We start from the raw sequence: 20,763 nt of genomic DNA, 5'->3' as shown, positions 1-20,763 counted from the left end.
CATTCTAATTAATTTAGCAAAAGTTAATACGATTTCGAGTTTGATTAGTAGGAGCTGTAAAATAAGTTTCATTCCATACGAAGAGAAATAAGAAAGGGCAAACATGTAATCGACCAGCACGGATCTCGGCTAAATTTTGGTTTACGTTAGTTTTTGGTGAAACGTTTGGTAATCTGCTTATCCGGACCTATTTATTTAAGTTCAGCTCCGATACCGTCCAGATACTTTATTATGAATGAGCTATTGGATGGCATTCTCACCTGCTCTCAAAATTGGTCCTGGTTGATTTCCATCGTACTCTGAAGTGATGTAGACATTTCATTTGTTGTCTGGACCTTCATCATCATTCAAGTGTCCATTGAAGTGCTGTTTTCACCTTTCGAACACCTCACAGTCGTCAGTCACAAATACATAAAAAATGTGACTCTTCTCTTCAAGATGTTAGAGAAGACGTTTACGATCTTTAAGGGTTTCCAACAAAACGCGATAATCTCCTTTCTTTGAGATTTGCAAGGAAACCTTGATTACCATAATGGAATTCGAGTTCTCCTGCTGAAATCCATCTAATTCGGGTGTACTAATCACGGTTGGCGGAATCCTTTGCTCCCTCACCTGAATTGAAGAGCCTGGGCTAGAGGCCGCTTCGATTTGCTGCTTGGGAAATTCATACAAAGTATCGAACTGATTGCTCACAGAGAAGAGGTACACTCTACATTGTTGACCGTCATAAACGACCGAATAAATAAATCCATGAATCAATTCGAGTTACCGGCTAATCGAGCCCAAACCGGACCTCCATATCCCCGGGTGTATAAACTAATAATAGAGAGCCCATTATCCACGCTCTATCCATTAGATTCGCGCCATGTCGAAGGCGGCGGCAAGTTATGCTGAATTGAAGAAAATTGTTTCGTAAAAATAAACTACGGCCTCCACCCAATCAAGCTACCGGCGGCAATCAGCACCTTGCCACAATGAATGAATGGCACTGCTCTGTGCGCTACAGCCGCCCCCCAAACAGAAAAATATCTCTTCACGGGAATTGTTTGGAAACAGTTCGTGTGCGGTGGCCATATGTAGATGTAGATATGCAACGCATTATTCCATTGGGGAGCTGCTATATTCACAGAATCTCGTGACCCGTAAAACGGGGTGACTTCTAACTATTTTAACAATTTTAAATAGAAGGGAATTCGATTATTTCTGCATTTTATCTTGAAGATTTTTCTTTTACTTCATCACGCCAATCTGTCATGAAATGGCCTACTTTTCTGCATTGAAATATGCAGTGTGGGAATAGTCATTACGCAACTGAAACCAGTGCTGTAATGATTCATTACGCAACGCTTTCTCATTATGCAACTGTTTTGAGTTGCGTAATGAATCATAACACAACATTTTTTCAGAAATTGTTAAATAATGGTGAATGCATTCCGATATCCTGGAGATCACCTCAACAAACTGAATCGCAAATCGACCACGTTTTGATTAATGGAAGACACTTCTCGGACATTATCGACGTCAGAACCTATCGCGGCGCAAACATCGATTCGGACCACTACCTAGTGACGGTTAAAGTGCGCCAACGAATCTCCGTTGTGAACAACATTCGGTACCGACGCCCGGTACGGTACAATCTGGAGCGACTCAAGCTACCCGAAGTCGCAACTGATTATGCGCAAAGCCTTGAAGCAGCGTTGCCGGAAGAGGGAGAGCTCACCGAAGCCCCTCTTGAGGACTGCTGGAGTAATCTCAAAGCAGCCATAAACAACGCAGTTATTGGGTTCGTGGAAGCAAATCGACGGAACGGTTGGTTCGACGAGGACTGTCAGACGGTTTTGGACGAGAAGAATGTAGCGCGGGCGATGATGCTGCAGCAAAGCATCCGTCAAAACGTGGAACGATACAAACAGAAGCGAAGACAGCAAACCCATCTATTCCGGGATAAAAAGCGCCGCTTGGAAGAGTTGGAGTACGAAGAGATGGAGCAGCTGTATCGTTCTCAAGAAACACGTAAGTTCTACAAGAAACTCAATGCATCCCGCAAACGCTTTGTGCCGCGAGCCAAAATGTGCCGGGATAAGGATGGAGGTATCTTGACGGACGAACGTGAGGTGATCGAAAGGTGGAAGCAGCACTACGATGAACACCTAAACGGCGCAGAGCAGGAAGATCAAGACAGCAGGAGGAAGGGCTTCATCAGTACGGCGGATGAGGGAGACGTGCCAACTCCCACAATAGGTGAAGTTAAGGATGCTATCAAACAGCTCAATAACAACAAAGTAAGTGGAAAGGATGGTATTGGAGCGGAACTTATTAAAATGGGCCCGGATAGGTTGGCCACTTGTCTGCACCGATTGATAGCCAGGATCTGGGATACGGAACAGCTACCGGAGGAGTGGAAGGAGGGAATAATATACCCAATATACAAAAAGGGTGACAAGTTGGAATGTGAGAACTATCAAGCGATCTCCATTCCTAATGCAGCCTATAAAGTGCTTTCCCAGATCATCTTCCGCCGTCTATCGCCACTGGCAAGCAGATTTGTGGGAAGTTATCAAGCCGGCTTTGTGGACGGGCGATCGGCGACAGACTAAATCTTTATGCTGCGGCAGATCCTCCAAAAGTGTCGCGAATATCAAGTCCCTACGCACCACCTATTCATCGATTTCAAAGCGGCCTATGATACCATCGACCGCGAAGAGCTATGGAAGATTATGGACGAAAACGGTTTTCCCGGGAAACTGACTAGACTGATCAAAGCAACGATGGATAGTGTACAGTGCTGTGTGAAGATATCGGGTGCATTATCGGATCCGTTTGAAACACGCAAAGGACTTCGACAAAGCGATGGTCTTTCCTGCCTCCTGTTCAATATTGCGCTAGAAGGTGGTATGAAATGGGCGGGCTTCAACATGCGGGGCACGATCTTCAATAAATCCCGCCAGTTCATTTGTTTCGCAGACGACGTGGACATTGTCGGAAGAACGTTCCAGGTGGTTTCTGAACAGTATACCAGGCTGAAACGTGAAGCAGATCGGGTTGGATTGAAAGTTAATACGTCGAAGACGAAATATCTGCTGGCTGGAGGAACCGAGCGCGATAGAGCTCGCATTGGCAGACGCGTGACGATCGACGGTGATGAGTTCGAGGTGGCGGACGAATTTGTCTACCTCGGATCATTGATAACGTCGGATAACAACTGCAGCAGAGAAATTCGAAGACGTATCATTGCCGGAAGCCGTGCTTACTACGGACTCCACAAGACCTTGCGGTCTGGTAAACTTCACTTCCGTATTAAGTGTACCATGTACAAGACGCTGATAAGACCGGTAGTCCTCTACGGGCATGAGACGTGGGCGCTGCTCGAAGAGGACCTGCAAGCGCTAGGAGTTTTTGAACGACGTGTGCTTAGGACGATCTTCGGCGGAGTATGTGAGAACGGCGTATGGAGGAGAAGAATGAACCACGAGCTTGCGCAACTCTACGGTGAACCCAGTATCCAGAAAGTCGCCAAAGCTGGAAGGGTACGATGGGCGGGACACGTTGTGAGAATGCCGGACAACAATCCCGCAAAAATGGTGTACACCTCACCTCAAATCCGGCCGGTACAAGACGAAGGGGAGCGCAACGAGCAAGGTGGTTTGACCAAGTGGAGCAGGATCTTGGAAGTGTGGGGCGATCGAGGAATTGGAGGTTACCAGCCATGGACCGAGTTAGTTGGCGTAACATTGTGGCGCAGGTCATGTTTTGAAGGACGTAGCGTCAGCAAAAGTAAGTAAGTAAGCATTCTGATATAATTGTTGATACCCTCAAGTGGTCTTCTACGAAATTGCAAGCCTCGTAAGATAAATTTACGACTCGTGCTGTAAAAATCATCATTCTGCAACTTGTTCCGTAAACTACTGTATGGGTTTGTATCACTTTAGGCGTTAAACTTTACATGGAAATTACTGACTTTGATTACATAATTGAGCTCAATTTGTAGAAATGCATTTACAGCATACTAAAAGCTCTATTTCATAGTTAGTATGATGGTCACCTCAAAAAGCTTTTCAAATCTTTTATGTTCCATGACTCGATGTTTCCATGAGTTGATGATCTCTTACGATATCGACTCATGTAAGTTTGACTGTATTTCGTTTTGTAACTTGCGAGTCCCTTAGTATCAAAGTTCCCCGTGTTATCAAAGATACCCCGTGTTACGGTACGTTAGTTGGTAACTGAATGCGATGGTATAGTAGTTTTGGTTTGCGGCGATTTTGCTAGCAACAAGTACGCAGATTATTCAATGAAGAAATGGGATAGAACATTGAAAAAGGTTCACCTTTGTGCAAAATGTCGAGCCGAGTGGAAAATTGATTCGAGAGAAATAGTAAAGCGCTTGTCTCCATTTCAACTAGAAGATCGCGTAAATCATTGTCATAATAGATCTGTTCCTTTCTGAACTGACAAACTGGTTCTAGACCTAATACGCCATACACTCTACTCAGATTGTTTGACCAACCCAGCAGCCATACTCATCAACTTGTTCAAGTTTGGTACTATTGTTGTTACAAATAGTGATTCACTTGCGATTTCACTTAGATTTTTCAGGGTTCATCTGAAAATGAATCAGGAGAGCTCTCCAAGAACTAAGGAATTCCTTCAAAAAATCTTGTACCTGTTTGATTCGGAAATTTGCCGCTTGGAGGCGCTAGTGAACATCGAACTTTAGTTTTTCTGGTATTTTAGGATCCTGACCACTTATGAAGATGGCGTATTCGGCAAAGTTGTTCAGTAGCTCAAGGGCTATCTTTATTTGAACATTCATCTTCTGCTTGGCATTACGTCCTCACTGGGACAGAGCCTGCTTTTCTGCTTAGTGTTCATGTGAGCCCTTCCACAGTTATTAACTGAGAGCTTTCTTCGCCAAAGCTGCCATTTTTGCATTCGTATATCGTGTAGCAGGTCGATGATACCCTATAAGCCCAGGAAAGTCAAGGAAGGAATTCCATTACGAGAAAGAACAAGGTCTGACCGGCAATTGAACCTAGACACCTTCAACATGGCTTTGCTATGCAGCCGCGGACTCTAAGCACTCGGCTAAGAAAGGATCGCTAAATCTACACGGAGCCACAAGTCAACCCAACTTTGACTTCTTTTGACGCAATTCGGCTCTTCCGTGAGATAATCCAAATTTGGGTTAACTGACATATACAGTGGCGTAGCTAGGGTTGTTGGGGCCCGGTGCGGAGTTCGATTTAGGGGCCCTCAAAATTAGGATCGACGCCATCTAAATGTAAGACGCTAATGTGAAACCGACTGTTGAAATAAACATTGAACAAAAAGCTTTTGTAGAATTATGACTAAAGTGATTGAACTAATGTTGATATGTTGTTGAAATAGTTTAATGGAAAAAAATTCAATTAATGGGCATACAGTTTTTTTCTTAACTCTTGTTCAGAAACATAAAATTATCGAGAGGACTTCCAGTTAATTGACATGGAAGTGGAAATATTAGCTGGCGAAGTAGCGCTGGAAAGCAATGATTCATTCCAGCTTTAATTAACTGATCTAAGAAAATTTGGACATTTCCTTTGAGTCGGGATTGATTTTATAATTCCTGATGAAAAAATGCCTTTCAGATCGATAAATTTGCTTAAAATAAATTACCAAATTAACTCCAATGTTTTCTTCAGCAGCTCATTTTGTGATTTTCACGGACTTCCGAAGAATTTCATTTTAGACCATCTAAAACTCAACGTAGAATTTTGTTACGAGTAATCATAGAAGGTACCTCAGACATTCCAACAGAGATTGTTCAAGAAATCATAAATGTTCAAGGAATCTATCCAATGATTTTACCATCACTTTCTTAAAACTTTCTACAAGATTCTCGTTTGCAACCTCTTCGAGATTTCAACTATTATTTTTCCAGGGATTTCCTAGAATTTACTTCAAAATTATCGTTCAGATGTCAACCACAGAATTCCTTCAGGAATTACTCCAGTGAATGATTCTAGAAATTATAGAAAAAATTCCCAAGGATGTCTTCAAAGAATTTCCCCAGTCATTTTTCAGGAATATCTCCCGAAAGTGATCAAGGATTTTTTTTTCAGAAATTACTGGTGTTTTCTTTTTTAAAAAATCCGGAAGACATTTCAGAAAGAAATGTCAAAGTAACATCTGATGAAACTTGATTTAGTTTTAAGGTGAAGATGAATCGAAGCCAAAGTTCAAATTTTCAAGAGCACGGATATAGAGAAGCAAACATCCATTTGAGCTAAAATCCTAATCGATTGGTCACCACCAGCTAGTGACCAATTGATTAAGTTTTCAGCTTAAATAGATGTTTAGTTATCCAGATTCGTGCTCTTGAAAATAACAAGTTTGGCTTCGATTGATATTCACTTCAAAGTACTTCATGATGAACTCCCACAAAGTTCTCTGAAAGAGCTCTTGAGCTCTTGAGGAAGTTTTGAAGGATTTTGTAAGTGAATGGCTAAGATGAACTATTGAAGAAGCCATGAAGGTTTTACTATAAAAAATACACGAGAAGTTTTTGGAGGAACTGCAGGATTAATTTCGCATGAAATGTGGGAGAAATCTTTAGAGTTATTTCTGATGGTTCTGGAAGATTATTAAGTATATATTCTCGAATAATCCCTGGAGGAATTTTAGGAGCACCTCCTAGGGAAAATGTGGATGAATGCTTGATGGAATGCATGTAATTCCTGAAATGATGACTGGAGGAACTGGCATAACCTTTTCGGGACGGACGATTTTCACTTTTCGAATCATTTTTCTCTTGCTAAGTGGTAACGCTTTAGAATGAATTGTGCACTTCTTAAGGTGTTAATGTAACTCATTGGCTATGGATAATTGAAGACGGAAATAAATTATATGTGAATTTGACTCTGTACGTTCCATTTCAAAAACAGATCCGCATGGTTATTAAATTAACTAACTTATTACGCGTGGTAAAGATGGATAATTTATGGATGAAATTATGAAAAAAAAATCCACGTCCTCGGCTGGGATTTGAACCCAGGGCGCTTGTATGCTAAATCGCACTCGCTCTGCACGCGTGTGTAATATACATGAGATGGATGGATGTGGGTTATGAAAAGGGTCCACGTGATTTGTGGGGATTTGTATTCGAAACTTGTAACCAACTGAAACTTGTAACCATCGAAATTAGTAATCAACTTACTTGTTTGGTAAAGCGCTCGTCTAGCATACAAGAATCCTGGGTTCAAATCCCAGCCGAGCACGTGGATTTTTTTCATAATTTCACCCATAATTTTTCCATCTTGACCACGCGTTATGAGTTTATTAATTTGCCCAGCACTATTGTGATCCTTCAGCCGGAGTGGGATAGGAATTCAAGCAACACAGTTTGTTTCAACTCAAGAATAAACATATCTCTTGAAACTAATCAGAGTTGAAAATAGATGAAAATATGACTTTCGATTGCACTGAATAGCAACGCAAAAAGCGCAAACGGCGGAGCCTGTTTGCAACATGTTTTTGTTTTAGAGAAAATGCATATTTGTTGCAAAATACTTAAAAGAAAAAAAAAATGCAGACAAAAATATAAACGAGAATCGAACTCCCAACTGTCCACCAGCTGTTCGAAATATAAGCGTCCACATTGCGATGTTGTGTATTACTTTACTGCACCCTTCGGAATACTTACTGGCAAAATATGGACACGCCCCACAGAGCTTAAGTTCTTGTAAAAACATTCGCGCATCATATGAGAAACACCATATAAGTAAACAAACAAACTGTTGCTAGAACATGTTTTCGTTGTTACATCATACTTAAGGTGCAACTCAACTATACTACAACTAGCTGTCAAACACGCAGTTTAGTGCAACTTTCACGCAACTGGGATGAATCTTCTTGAGTTGTGGATATAAAAACGTAACTTGCATGGAATGAAGTTATGTTGCGGACGCTCTGAATGAAAGTATAAAATGGGCATTTTTGGAGAAGTTGCAAGAGTTTGTTTTAATAGTTACAGAACACATCTTGATAAACTTGACTTCATTGATGCTTGCAAAGGACATCTGTAACAAATCTCGCCGTTTCAAGAATGTTAGACGTCAAACAATGGATTGAAATGCAAGTTCATTGGAACGACAATGAAACCTTATGAGCTTTTGATTAATATGCAACGGAACTAGAACTAGGTAATTTACAGATGCTTTTATTGATAAGGTACCGTGGGGAAGTGTAGCAGTGGGGTAAGTGGATCATTCGTCCGTAATATGAATAAATACTGAATGTTTTCACACCTTTGCTTCATTTTAGGTTATATTCTCACGTACACACTGATACTACTGCAAAACTGATACTACACGTGCACTAACACAAACAAACTTGTTGACTGCAAAAATCAATTCATTTTAAAGTTGTTTTCTGTCGATAAAAAATCCATTGTATCTCTGCCTAAAATCGAATACTATTAGTTTTTTCAACACATGGTGAACATTTCAGTTCTAATTGTATGAATCACAATGAAAATAATGTATTTTTTGCAAATAAATACAGATATATTGGTCATGGTACACTTACCCGCATTTTTTAATGGGATGGGGTAAGTGGATCAACTATTATTATCAAATATTGGCAGACTACTTACGCGGATTTGAATAAGCTTTAGTGTCATCAAGTGTTGTTTTCCTTTTACATTTTTCATTCCTAGCTTGAATTTGCCAAATTGACCTGAGAAAAATTCAAATAATCCACCTAAAAGTGTTGTACAGACTTTCTAGTACAAAAAAAATGAAAAATGAAAAATTCAAACAAAATTTTTCTTGGTTTTTCTAAACTGAAATGCAAAAGAGCAAGATATACAAATTCTCCACCTGCAAGCATATTATCGTACGTTTTTTGACCATATCGATTGTTCTAGACAAATATTTCCATAAATAGAATAAAAAGATTTCAGTATGTTAAACAAAAGTAAATGTAATTAATATTTTTAAACTAAGAGTGTCTTTCGAAAAAAAACCCTCCACGGTGGGGCAAGTGGATCATTTGGCGCAAAATTTCAAGTCCTTCATGCTCAATAGATAACAATCAGAAAAATCAAAATAATTGACGATTTAAAGTATAATAGTCCCTCATTTGTCACGCACAGAAAAAGTTTGAATTATATTACACCCGATTCTGTTTTTGCACGGGGGATGCGTACCGTGCAAAAAAAGTTTTCAGTTCAAAATTTCAAAAACCGTGCAAAAAAAGTAACACCATTTCTCGACGTTTCATGCAAAAATAAGGTTTCGGCGAAAAAAAATGTATGGAAACTTTTTTTGCACGGCCGTGTAAAAAAAATCCGTGCAAAAACAGAATCGGGTGTATTAACTTTAGCTGTACATAACAATGAAGTTGACTATTGATTTTTCTGTATCCACTTACCCCACGGTACCTTACATCTTTGAAACCATTTTTGGGAAGCATTTCTTTGAAAGATGTTTCGCGTGCTACTTGGGAATTCTCGTAGATCTTCCTGAAAAAATCTTCATATGAATTTCTTAAAAAATTGTAGACTGTTTTTTTTTTCTTAGCGTACCTCCTATAGGGAACTTTGGAAGATCTTCTACAGTGACAATTGGGAAAATTATAATAGTCGAGAAAAGCGTTGGACTGCTTATGTATTTTCTGGAGCAAATTACGGAAAATATCCCTTAACCATCCCTTGAAACAACAATGGAATTTGGAATTTTGGAAGACTTGGTGGTGGAATCAATAGAGACATTTCTGAAGGAGATCCCAGAAGTATAGAAGTATGAATAGATGAATAGATCTTTGTATAGATCACTAGGAGAATTCCTAAGGTTTTCCTGAAGGAATCTGAAAGAAAACTCCTGAAGAGCCTGTGAAAAAACCGTGTAATAGTCTCTGGAGGTTTCTTTGGAACCTCTTGAAGCAAGATTCACTGCAAGCATAATAAAGAAAAAAAAAAGAGACTTTAAAGACAATTTCGCCTACAATAGAGACTTTCATGACCTACATTGCATTAAATTAGAGACTAAGCTTCGAAAATGAGATCTACTACCAGTCTATGTGAGCACACTATGGCCTGAAGATGGTAACTGATTTATTTTTCCAAATTTGAAATGAAAATCAGCTAGTTTAAGAATATGGTCTGTAACATATCTCCAAATCAGTTTCAGATACAAATATGCCGCACGTTTAGGTAGATTTGTCTGAATTAATAAATTTAACCGAGTTATCGAGAATGAATTTTGAATAATACCTAAGGCTATTCTAATCACTAATATCATTGATCATGGGGCCCCTACACATTGCTGATCAAGGTCACCTTCAAACTGAATTAGTATCTGCTTGTTTACGTGTTACTTTTCATAAAATCAATAACATAATATTCTAATCTAATCTAATCTAATCTAAGCGCTTGCACAGCCAATATTGAAAAGCATCCTGGAAATACTGGAATTTCTTCTAGTATTTTCTTGTCAGCATTAATATTTGCAGCATATCAGTGATATGATACAAATACTAAAATGGCCAGGCCCACTGTGCAGACTTGGTTTGGAAGATAACTCAAAAGTTCACGGCGATCAGATTATCCACTCATGAATAATATGATAGACGTAGAATTTTGAATCTTATTAAGGAAGAAACGGGGACAATCGTACCAACCGTCTCATTTCAGGGGGAAAGTTTAAATCGTTGGGAGTGGCGTTGCTAAGAAATTAAATGCACGCTCCATTCCATATATGAAAAAGCTTATATAGTCAGATTTGCAAAGCTTACATTGCAAGATTTGCAAACCACACCAATGAAACCTTTTGAATAATAGGAGTATAAATATGAAAGATCTCACCAAATTAGAAATAGTTAAATGGCTGTATTCGACTCAGCAACCGAGGACCTCGAGAGACCAATCGACTTAAAAATCCGGTTAATCACTTAAAGATTAACAGTCATTGTCAGTTGTAGATACAGCTTTATAACTCCTAATTTTCAATAACCTCACGCACTAGCTGTTAACTCATGACGGTTTTGAACTATGTGATCAATTGCACTTCCGACCAACTCGCGGCACTAACAAACAACTTACGACATACAAATTTCATTTCTACATGCACTCCGCACTTTTTGTAAAATACAAATGGATGGATCATTAACTCGCACTTATCGAAACAAAGAATTAAATTTTATATAACTCTACACTTGAATCAGCCGTTTAGAAAGTTCACTCGGAGCGATCAAAACGCGACAGAAAATTCGAAACACGTCAGCTCCTCATAAAATCAATAACATAATATAAATGAAATTCTTGCCACAATTTGGGGCCCCCCATGAACTTGGGGCCCGGTGCGGACCGCACCCACCGCACCCCCCTAGCTACGCTACACCTATCATTAGATAATTTTCGTTTGACAACAGCGAAAAAACAACTCAGTACAAAAAAAAATCTACCCAGCGTAAGCTTTCGAAGTCTCCGTAGTGGGTTAAAACTTATATGCAGTTTACCCAAATCTGAGTTTAAAAATCTTATTTTTTGGGTAGTCTGAAAAAGATTTCAATCCGTCGATTCAATCACAATTTACACAATGACAGCTCGTTCCGAAGTAAAATTTGCCGAGGGGTGATTCAAAACTGATTTCCATACTAGTTTCAAAAAGTTCCAGGTCACGGAAAATTGTGAAACTTTGGATTCTGATTAAATTTTCATCATGTTTTTATTCAATTTTATATGCAAGAAACTTGATACCTCTAAACAAGACAATTGATTTTTTGAAAGTAAAATCAAAATTTATAATAATGTTCTCACTATTTTCAAGCTTGTCACCAAAAAGTCGCTATTTCAGAAGAATGATCACTAAACTGACTACTTTTGTTATCGGGTTATGACACGAGATCAGCGTATGATCCTCAGGCCGCCTCACTGTTTGTATTTGTGTAGCTAGCTACTCTCATTCAGTAAATACAGGTTTCTCTGTGTATGAAACATTGTGCATTCATGGGTGGAACATCTCGCGACAGAGCGATGACGATGCCGTCGCCGCCGACGAGAATAAAGCGGGAAACGCAATGGGGCCGGCAACGGAACGGCAACGGAATGCGGCACCGTTGCGGTTTGTACTAAAAGAAAATCCGCAACACTGCCGCATTTCAAAACGCAATGATTGCGGATTTAACGGTTATTCGCTCGTGCGGATTGTTTACATTTTGTGGTGTTTTCATCTTTCGGATCTGGTTTTCGCGTAGTGAAATTCATATTTTGGCGAATTTTAAACAAATATCCGCAAAAATTTGATGGCGAATATATTAAGAGCGGTCCAAGTTGTTAAAATGGTGCAAGCTGTGCGAGAGCTGCAGCAGCTTCGTGAGGATTTGAATCTTGCATCCGAACGAAGATGGTGGGTGCGACCTTCGAACCAGACCCGTTCCTCGGAAGGATTTTTTGAAACAGCGTACCCGTTGATGAGAAGGGAGGACCCGGAATATTTCTTCAAATGCACACGAATGTCCCCTCGCGTGTTTGACATCCTGTTGGATCGCATTAAGCACCGACTGCGAAAGTATTCGATTCGCGAACCCATAAAACCGGCATGTCGGCTGTTCCTGACACTAATGTAAGTATACCGATGATTGGAAGTTCTTTATGCCTTGGTATTTCGCAGGACGGACCTAAAGCCGGATATAAATTTAAAATAGGTCTATTTATGGCGTTATATCGCAACTTAACTTTCTTAAATATTGCCCTCAAAAATTCACCTTAAATCCTGTGAAATGTACGGTAGATGGTGACCATCCGGTACTATCATAAAAAGCTTCATCAAGATCGATGCAAATAAATTTATTAGCCTAATTGACATTTTTGTTTCTACTATAGGTACTTGGCTCACGGATCGAGTGTTTTCGAAATTTCCCGATTGTTCAGGATGGGGGTAACAACGGTCCGAGAAGTGACACAAGAGGTAACGAAAGTTTTATGGGATGAGCTACACGAGACGTTCATGCCCGAAGTCACTGAGGATAAGTGGAAGCAGTGTAGCGATGAATTCGAAACCAAGTGGAACCTTCCTCACTGCTGCGCCGCGGTGGATGGAAAACATATTCCGATACGTTGCCCTCCAAATTCCGCATCGTTATACTTCAACTATAAAAAACAGCATTCTATCGTACTTATGGGAATGTGCGACGCAAACTACAACTTTGTAGCGGTGGATGTTGGAGCATACGGAGGAAACGCCGACAGCAGTGTCTTCAGCTCGAGTGAATTCGGTCGCCGTTTGTTGCAAGGCCGCTTGGGGCTACCTCAAGCCACGGCTCTTCCAAATGGACAGCTAATGCCCTACTTCATAGTCGGGGACGCCGCATTTCCCCTCAAAACCAATCTAATGAGGCCGTATCCAGGACGTAACCTACCTGCCGTGCAAGAACATTTTAATTACAGGCTGTCACGTGCCAGAAGGGTGATTGAAAATGCCTTCGGCATTTTGGTTTCTCGGTGGCGCATTCTACTATCGCCATTATACCTGCACCCTGAAGCAGCCGATAATTTGGTTAAGGCCACACTGGTTCTTCACAATTTCGTGAAGGCTACAAATGAAACCCAGTATGCTCCTCCGGGTTACACTGACCAAATTGGAAGCCATGGTGAAATCATTGTGCCTGGAGACTGGCGGTTAACAGCGGAACCTCTCAACAGCGTAGAAAACAATTTTGTGCAACGTGGGAATAATGCACCTCGCAGTGCTTATGAAGTACGGGATTCCTTGGCACAATACCTTTTCGCAAATAATATTTTATTATAAAGTTAATTAAAAATAAATAATAAAAAAACTATTTGCAATCGGAATAAAGCAAGCGTATACTGAGTTGTTTTACAGTGAATGGAAAACTATGAGAAAACGTTGAATTTTCAGACGAAAGTTTCATGGATGCTTCTTCTTCTTCTTTCTGGCATTACATCCTCACTGGGATAGGGCCTGCATCTCAGCTTAGTGTTCTTTGAGCACTTTCACAGTTGTTAACTGAGAGCTTTCTTTGCCCGCCAATGCATGAATGTGTATCTTGTGGTTTAGGTACAATGATACTTTATGCCCAGGGAGCAGAGAAAAGTTAAAAAAAGAAGTTAATTCGGTCTTTTGTGTTGTCAATCTACAAGCTCTTTTTTTATTCATTGTAGTTTACATGCTTTGGTCATGATTAAATTCTTCGTCATGCAAACTTATGAGGGAATTCACACGGCATGTAAATTCCACCTCAAGTTCGCGTGCCACTGCCAATGGTAACATCTCCATTCGTTCTGTTAAGTACGAACAGAATGTCGCATGACGTGCCGGTTTTGGCTGACTGATACTTGACTCTGCTTTGGCCAGAATACTTTGAATTCTTTCATCAATGTCTTGGTTAATTGGATTCGTCGATTTGCGCTTTCTTGGAGTTTTCGCACTGCTGTCCAGATCCACCAACACTTCTTCCTCAAGAATTTCTTCCTCAAGCACTTGCTCCAGTTCTTCCTGTTCCTGATCATGATTTTTCTTTGCTTCAGATGTAGGTCGATTTGAAGAATCCGAGTTAGGTTGGTAATTACCAGTGGTTCTGGAAGTGTATGAAATAATTGATAGAGAAAATCTTATTATTAACCCTGCAAAGGGCAGGGTGCGGGTTACATCAGGAAAGTACTTTGTTCTCAAATAGTAGGCAACCAAATTGACTTCGGTAAAAAGGATTCGAAAGAGGATTAGTATACCTATATCACAGACTAACGTAGAAATCTACCAAGGAGATTTCTCCATGTATATTGAAATCCGTTCAGGAGTTCCACAAAGTATCAAGAATTCTTGTTGAAGTTGTTAAGAGAAGTATTGCGGTAATATTACGACGTGTCAATCTCGCAAAACATTAGTGGTTCCTCTGAAAATTTCTCAGAAACCTCTTCATAAATTCCACCAAATATTCATTTATGAGAGTTTTTTAAACAAAAAACCATTACTAATTTGTCAAGAAGTTCTTCAAAGACTCAAAATGTCATGGCAAAAAAATGTAACATCTTGAAGCTCATATTTTGAGTGAATTGTAGTCCTGTTATATTATAAACTCACCCAAACATTCATCGAAAGTTTCGGACAAAATTTTATCCAGGAAAACTTCAAAGAATTTCTTCTGAAACTGCTACAGGAATTCCTCTTGAGGTTTCTTCGGTTCTTTTTCCTGAAGTTTTTCCAACAGTTCTTCCAGAAATTTTAACAAAAGTTTTTTCAAGAATCCTTAAATATTTATCGTAGGCTTTAGAGATTCCTTCAGAAATGTTTGAAAGCGTAATATTTCATAAATACTCAGGACAGTGGCGTATCCAGAAAATGCGTTTGGGGGTTTTGATTTTTTTTTTCAATTGATTACCTGCATTGACATTTTTATTTCGGTGATCGCAGCAGGCTGTGCGCGCGGGATGACGTGTTTTGTATTTGCTGCCACGTTTCATCTTGATTCTTCATATATTCGGCCGGTGAAAATATTAAAACGAAGAGTGGTGCTATGCCACCCGAAGCTATTAAGAAGAAAAGTATTAAATTGTGAGAAGAATGTGTTGATTCAGCAGAAAATTATTTCGATTACGCGTCATTTTAAAGTTCGACCGATGAAAAATTGAATCGACTGATGGTGCTATGCCACTCGGAAAACAATGTGAAAAAAGTTACTTGTGATGTGAAAAAAAATGCTTATAGATGTTTTATGAGTGGTTTAAAGCAGCAATGGAAAGAACAACAAACTGGTGAGATCGTTCAAAATTATATGACTGTTTGTAACCACTAAATACGTGCCAGGGTCGAAAATCTAATTTTCGATTCGGGAAGTATGAAATCATTTCAGATATCCAATTGATATCTGGGTGCTTTCGTGCGGGGCTTGCTGTGATGAAAACGACCTCAGAATGTGTGTGTATGAACAGCCATTCTAGAAATGGGTCGTTGGAATTGCAGTAGAGCTATCACCTTCCATCTCCAGGGCTAAAGTTGTCTGCATCTATATAGACATCTAAGTGTCTCGATAAATAGGTGCACACAAATTTCTTCCATAAAAGCACTGCCGGTCAGTGGGCGGTGGATTGTAAACAGACACACACACACATTGACATTTTTATTTCGGTAAACTTTTTATAAAAAAAAATTTTGGTAGACGTTATAGCTGTTATCATTGTGCATGGCCGGTACCAAATAGTTTTCCCAGTTTCGTTTTCAAACGGGAGAAAAAAATCAAAAGGCTTTTTTCCCATACATTGTTTAAACCAGTTTACTGTTAGATGCTTTTTGTGCATAGAAGCCAGCGCCATTTTTTCGAATAGGAATAGGAGAATCAGCACTGCATGTAATCCATTGATTCATAATACATACCAGGGTGAACAGTGAACTGGAAAATCGTGTAAAGCTGTAAATTTCAAATCACCGGTTGAAAAAATCGGCAATTATCCGGTTATTTCATTTACCGCTGAAAAATGCCCCATTTTATGATTATGCTTCACTCTCCATAAAATAATGCGATGAAGAAGACGAAGCTCCTATGTATGAACCGTCAAAAATATAACAAACTTTATTTTAAGTTTTGGGTAGTATTTCTGGAAAATTTTATATGTAAAATCCTTCTTATTTTTATCTGGGAATTCACCCAGGAATTTGCAAGGCAATTTCTGCATTAATTCTCACACGAAATCCATTCCAATTATTTTCAGAAATTTCTATAGGATGGTAGCGTGTTCTTATATGCTAGTGGTTTCCCAGCAGTTGATAATGAATTAATTTGAATATCAAATTTATATATTTCAAAAGTAAATAAATAATCATACATCAACTTTTCTTATATTCCTTATGAGAGAACCCCTCTATTGCTACAAAAAATGTTCAGGAAATTAAAGACATTTTTCAATAGAAACTTGTCTATGAGGGTTTCTCTTATTCATTTAGTAATTCCAGTAATGAATACCAGCGATTCTCTCGATATTATTATGAGGAACTCTTCTATGATTTTTAGGGTAGTTCTTTGAAGGGTTTTTTTTTTATTTTTTTTTATTTTTTTTTATCTTTTCATTCGGGTTCTTCCACAGATTCTACCGACACATTCACCAGAGTTTTCTTTGTGAATTATCTGGTATTTTCTACTAAGATATTTTAAGATTTTTCCATGAGTTTCCCCATAATATATTTTAATACTTTTTTACGGTCATGTAAAACTTTTCAAAGCATTTTTTAATAATTCTTCTACAGGGCCAAAAGCATTATCTTGATATTTATTTTCTCAAAAGACACATTGCAATTCCAAGACATTGCTCTGGAACTTTTTCGATCGTTTTATAGGATCTTTAATACTATTCAGAAGAATTTCTGAGAATATTCTTCTAAGAATCTTCATAAAATATAATCGGGTAAATAATTCAGCTTGAATTTCCTCTAGAACAACGCCGCAGATTGCGGTTGAATAACTTTTCAAATTTTGTCCTAAGGGAGTGGAATTCGTCCATAGTTTGATGAAGAATTTCTCCAGGCATTGTTTCAGAAAGTTCCTATTTTAAAATCTCTTACAGTAATGATTTCAATGAAGCTTTGCAGAAATTACTGATATTTTTTTGTATAAAAATTCTAAACGTTGCTTGCTGTTCAAGACTGTTTAGGAACAATAATTGATTGCAATTGGCATTGTCAAGTTATTATCGAAGAGAATTTGTAGCCAGGCCAAATCCTGGCTTAATTTCAACAATTCCATAGTTTAAGAATACATGAACAGGATTTTTTTCATTATTTTTGACTGTTATATACGCCTTATTATGATAACCCTTTTTGATGTTGAATTTGTACATTCATGCGTAAATTTGGACCGTCAAAATGTGCATGCATATATGGTCGCACCGCCACCAAACCGGACTGCGCGTGTGAGACACGCGACGTTTTTGAATCGTGTTTTTTGCATTGCGCTGTCTTCGGGCAACCCTCAAGAACACAGCACACTATTCAAATGTTACTCGCGACGCACGGGGATCGAGAAACACATTTTTTATGAAAAGTGTTTGTCTTGATTACAACCGGATCCATAATAATAAAATCCTACACTGAAGCCTTGCTCATAAAATTAATTTTAAATAAGTTCAATGGGTTACATAACTGAAGAAGAAGTGGTTAAAGGCGGCGCAGCCGAATTTTTTTTGAATTGAACGGTATTTTATAACATAAATTTGTTTCAAAATTTTTTGCTCTGGGGGGAGGGGGAGGTTAACCCTAAAACAACCCCCGTGGAAGTTTTCAGCTATTGGATGAGCAAAATTTCACTCGAAACTCCTTCAAAAATTTTCCGAGTTCCTGAAGAAATTACAACAAGTACACAAAGAATTATTTGCAGAGTACCCTTCAAAAATTTCGCCCAAGATATTTGTCAAAAATATCTCTAATGGTACTTTAAGAAATTTAACTAAATATTTTTAAATCAATCTCCTACGGTATTGAAAGCCTTTTGAGTGTTACAGGATGGCTTACAAAGATCTTCATAAATCGCTTCAAGAACTTTTCTGATGATTTCTCCCTAAAATTTATCCGACTTTTTTCTCCATTGAAGGTCTGCTGTAGTTTTTTTTGTGATCATTTGACACTTTTAATTAATATTTTTCTTAACTACTTTAAAAAGTTTCCTGAGCGATTCTTCGACGAATTTTTCATGAAATTAAACCATCAGAAATTCCTCTGAACAATTTTTGAAGTATTTCATTGAGAACTCTCCAAAGATTTGTTGTAAAGATTCCTGTTTAAATTTTTTCAGAAATATCTTCTGAAATTCTCTTAGAATGTTCATTAGTCTTGAGCAGTTTCTCCAGTCATGTCTGCAGAAGTCTGCAGTCGTTATGAACACTCCTTCGTTTCAGCAATTATCTTAATTCCGAAGATCTCCAAAAATACCTTCGCGATTTTTTTTACGAGTTGTTAGAGATTACTAATATAATTCCACGAGAAACAATTTCTCCCTCGGATATTTGTAATAAGATTTTTCAGCAATTCAACCAAGAAAATTTCCAAAAATAATTCTTCAGAAGCCTCTCCGGTTGTTCAAGAAAATGTTTCGAAGATTTAAATTTTAGTATTTACTTTGCTTCTGTTCTCAAGTTCAATTCCTGAAAGTACTCCTCGATTTTCAAAGGATACTTCAGAGTGTTAAAACTAAAATTTCTCTAAAGCAGTTATATAAATTTTTCGGGAGTTTCCCCAAATAAGTTTTTTAGTAGGGTAAATCGCCAATTATTGCACATCTAAAAATCGACCCAATTATTGCACACCCTGGTTATTCTTATGAGTGTGCAATAATTGGATCGATTTTTAGCTGTGCAATAATTGGCAATTTACCCTAGTTCCTGAAAGTATTTTTGGTAATTTTCTCCAAGAAATACACCGGAAATTATTTTAGGCACTTTACCAAAGTTTATTCAACTATGAAGTTTATTCAACTATGAATTCACAGATTTCCATAAATTATTCTCATAATGAATTCATTTCTAAAAACTTTCCAGAAGCTGTAAAAATTTTCGAAGGAAGTTTTCGGAGTTCTTGAGGTAATCTATGAAGAAATACATAAGGAGTTTGTTCAGGCTCCCTGACAAGGATTTCTGGAGCAACTCTTGGACTCTTGAAAAGAGCTTGACGACTTTTTATTAACAATATCCCTAAAAAAACATCCAGTAATTATTTCTGTAGGAATTCTAAAATTAAAAAATGTTTGGCGGAATCATAGCAGGAATAATTTAAGAAATAATTTTAAAAAATCGCTAGAAGAATACTTGTAGCTTTTTTAAGAGGAGTCCCAAAATTAACCCCTAAAAAAGTTGTTGATGAGCTTCCTAAAAAATACTTTATGAATTACTCAAGAAATGTGTGGTAGGAACTGCAGGAGTAATCCCTAGATGACGCCATTAAAATATTCCTGTAAGAATCTCTGGACGAATTCGACAAGAATATCTCTTGGAAAAATCCATGGAAAATTTGTGAGAATAAATTCATAAGCGGATCCCTAGGATTTTTCTGGGCGAACTTGGTGAATGCGGGATGTATTTTTGATAGAATCAGTATTTCCATGAGAAATCTCTAGATCATTCCTTGGATAAAGATCCCGGAAGAATCCATGCACGATGTACATGAGAAATTGCTAGAATAATCTTGGAGGAATTCCTGCTAAAATTGCTTGAAGAATCAAAGTTGGATTGCTAGAGTATTTGGTGCAGATTTCCCAAAAGAATTCTGGAAGAAAGGCCATTTTATTTTTTCAGAAATCTCCTGAAGAGATAATCGAAGGAATACTTGAAGGTATTTCTAAAAGAATCCTGAAAGGCACTGCTAAAAATCTTTCTGATAAATCTATTTTAGAGGAACCCGAAATGCTTTCAAATTTCTTCCTCGGACCCCTCCGAGGATCCTTCAGGAGCTCTTCTAATAGTTTTGGAACGAACCTCTATACAAAAAATGAGAATTTCATTGCATGAATATCTGAAGAAACTATTGAAACATTCTGGTACAAATACCTGGAAGAATCTCTGAAATTTAAGAATTTAGAATTCCTGTAGATATTATTTCAGGTCGACAATTTACTTCAAACTGGCAATCATAGTTAAAGCACTGGTCATTGTAACATAGCAATAAGTTTAAAAAAAAAAAACACCTAAAATGCGTCTAAATCGGTCGTTTTGCATAAAAATAGTGAATAATAACTTAATAGTCGCTGCATACCCATCCCCCCCTGGACGGAAATCTTGGCTACGCA

General features: G+C 38.3%; 2 protein-coding genes across 14 annotated transcripts in view; both read left to right on the top strand.

Moving 5' to 3' along the window:
* LOC5576845 (PTB domain-containing adapter protein ced-6) overlaps positions 1-20,763 on the top strand; it is a 271,935-nt gene that overhangs the window by 199,955 nt on the left and 51,217 nt on the right. The window lies entirely within an intron of this gene.
* On the top strand, positions 11,750-13,956 carry LOC110675869 (protein ALP1-like). Its single transcript, XM_021841818.1, has 2 exons — positions 11,750-12,602; positions 12,863-13,956. The coding sequence occupies exons 1-2, from the start codon at positions 12,283-12,285 to the stop codon at positions 13,785-13,787; spliced, it is 1,245 nt and encodes a 414-aa protein (XP_021697510.1). The 5' UTR covers positions 11,750-12,282; the 3' UTR covers positions 13,788-13,956.

This window comes from Aedes aegypti, chromosome 2 (genome assembly GCF_002204515.2).
Source record: "Aedes aegypti strain LVP_AGWG chromosome 2, AaegL5.0 Primary Assembly, whole genome shotgun sequence".
Classification (NCBI taxonomy): domain Eukaryota; kingdom Metazoa; phylum Arthropoda; class Insecta; order Diptera; family Culicidae; genus Aedes; species Aedes aegypti.
The sequence above is the reverse complement of the archived record's forward strand: the minus strand, read 5'-3'. Positions and strand labels throughout refer to the sequence as shown.

Bases quoted from the DNA above. Each gene is read 5' to 3' on its own strand.
- LOC110675869 (XM_021841818.1), top strand. From the start codon at position 12,283: ATGGCGAATATATTAAGAGCGGTCCAAGTTGTTAAAATGGTGCAAGCT. The intron at 12,603-12,862 runs GTAAGTATACCG...TTTCTACTATAG, and splicing joins CGGCTGTTCCTGACACTAAT to GTACTTGGCTCACGGATCGA.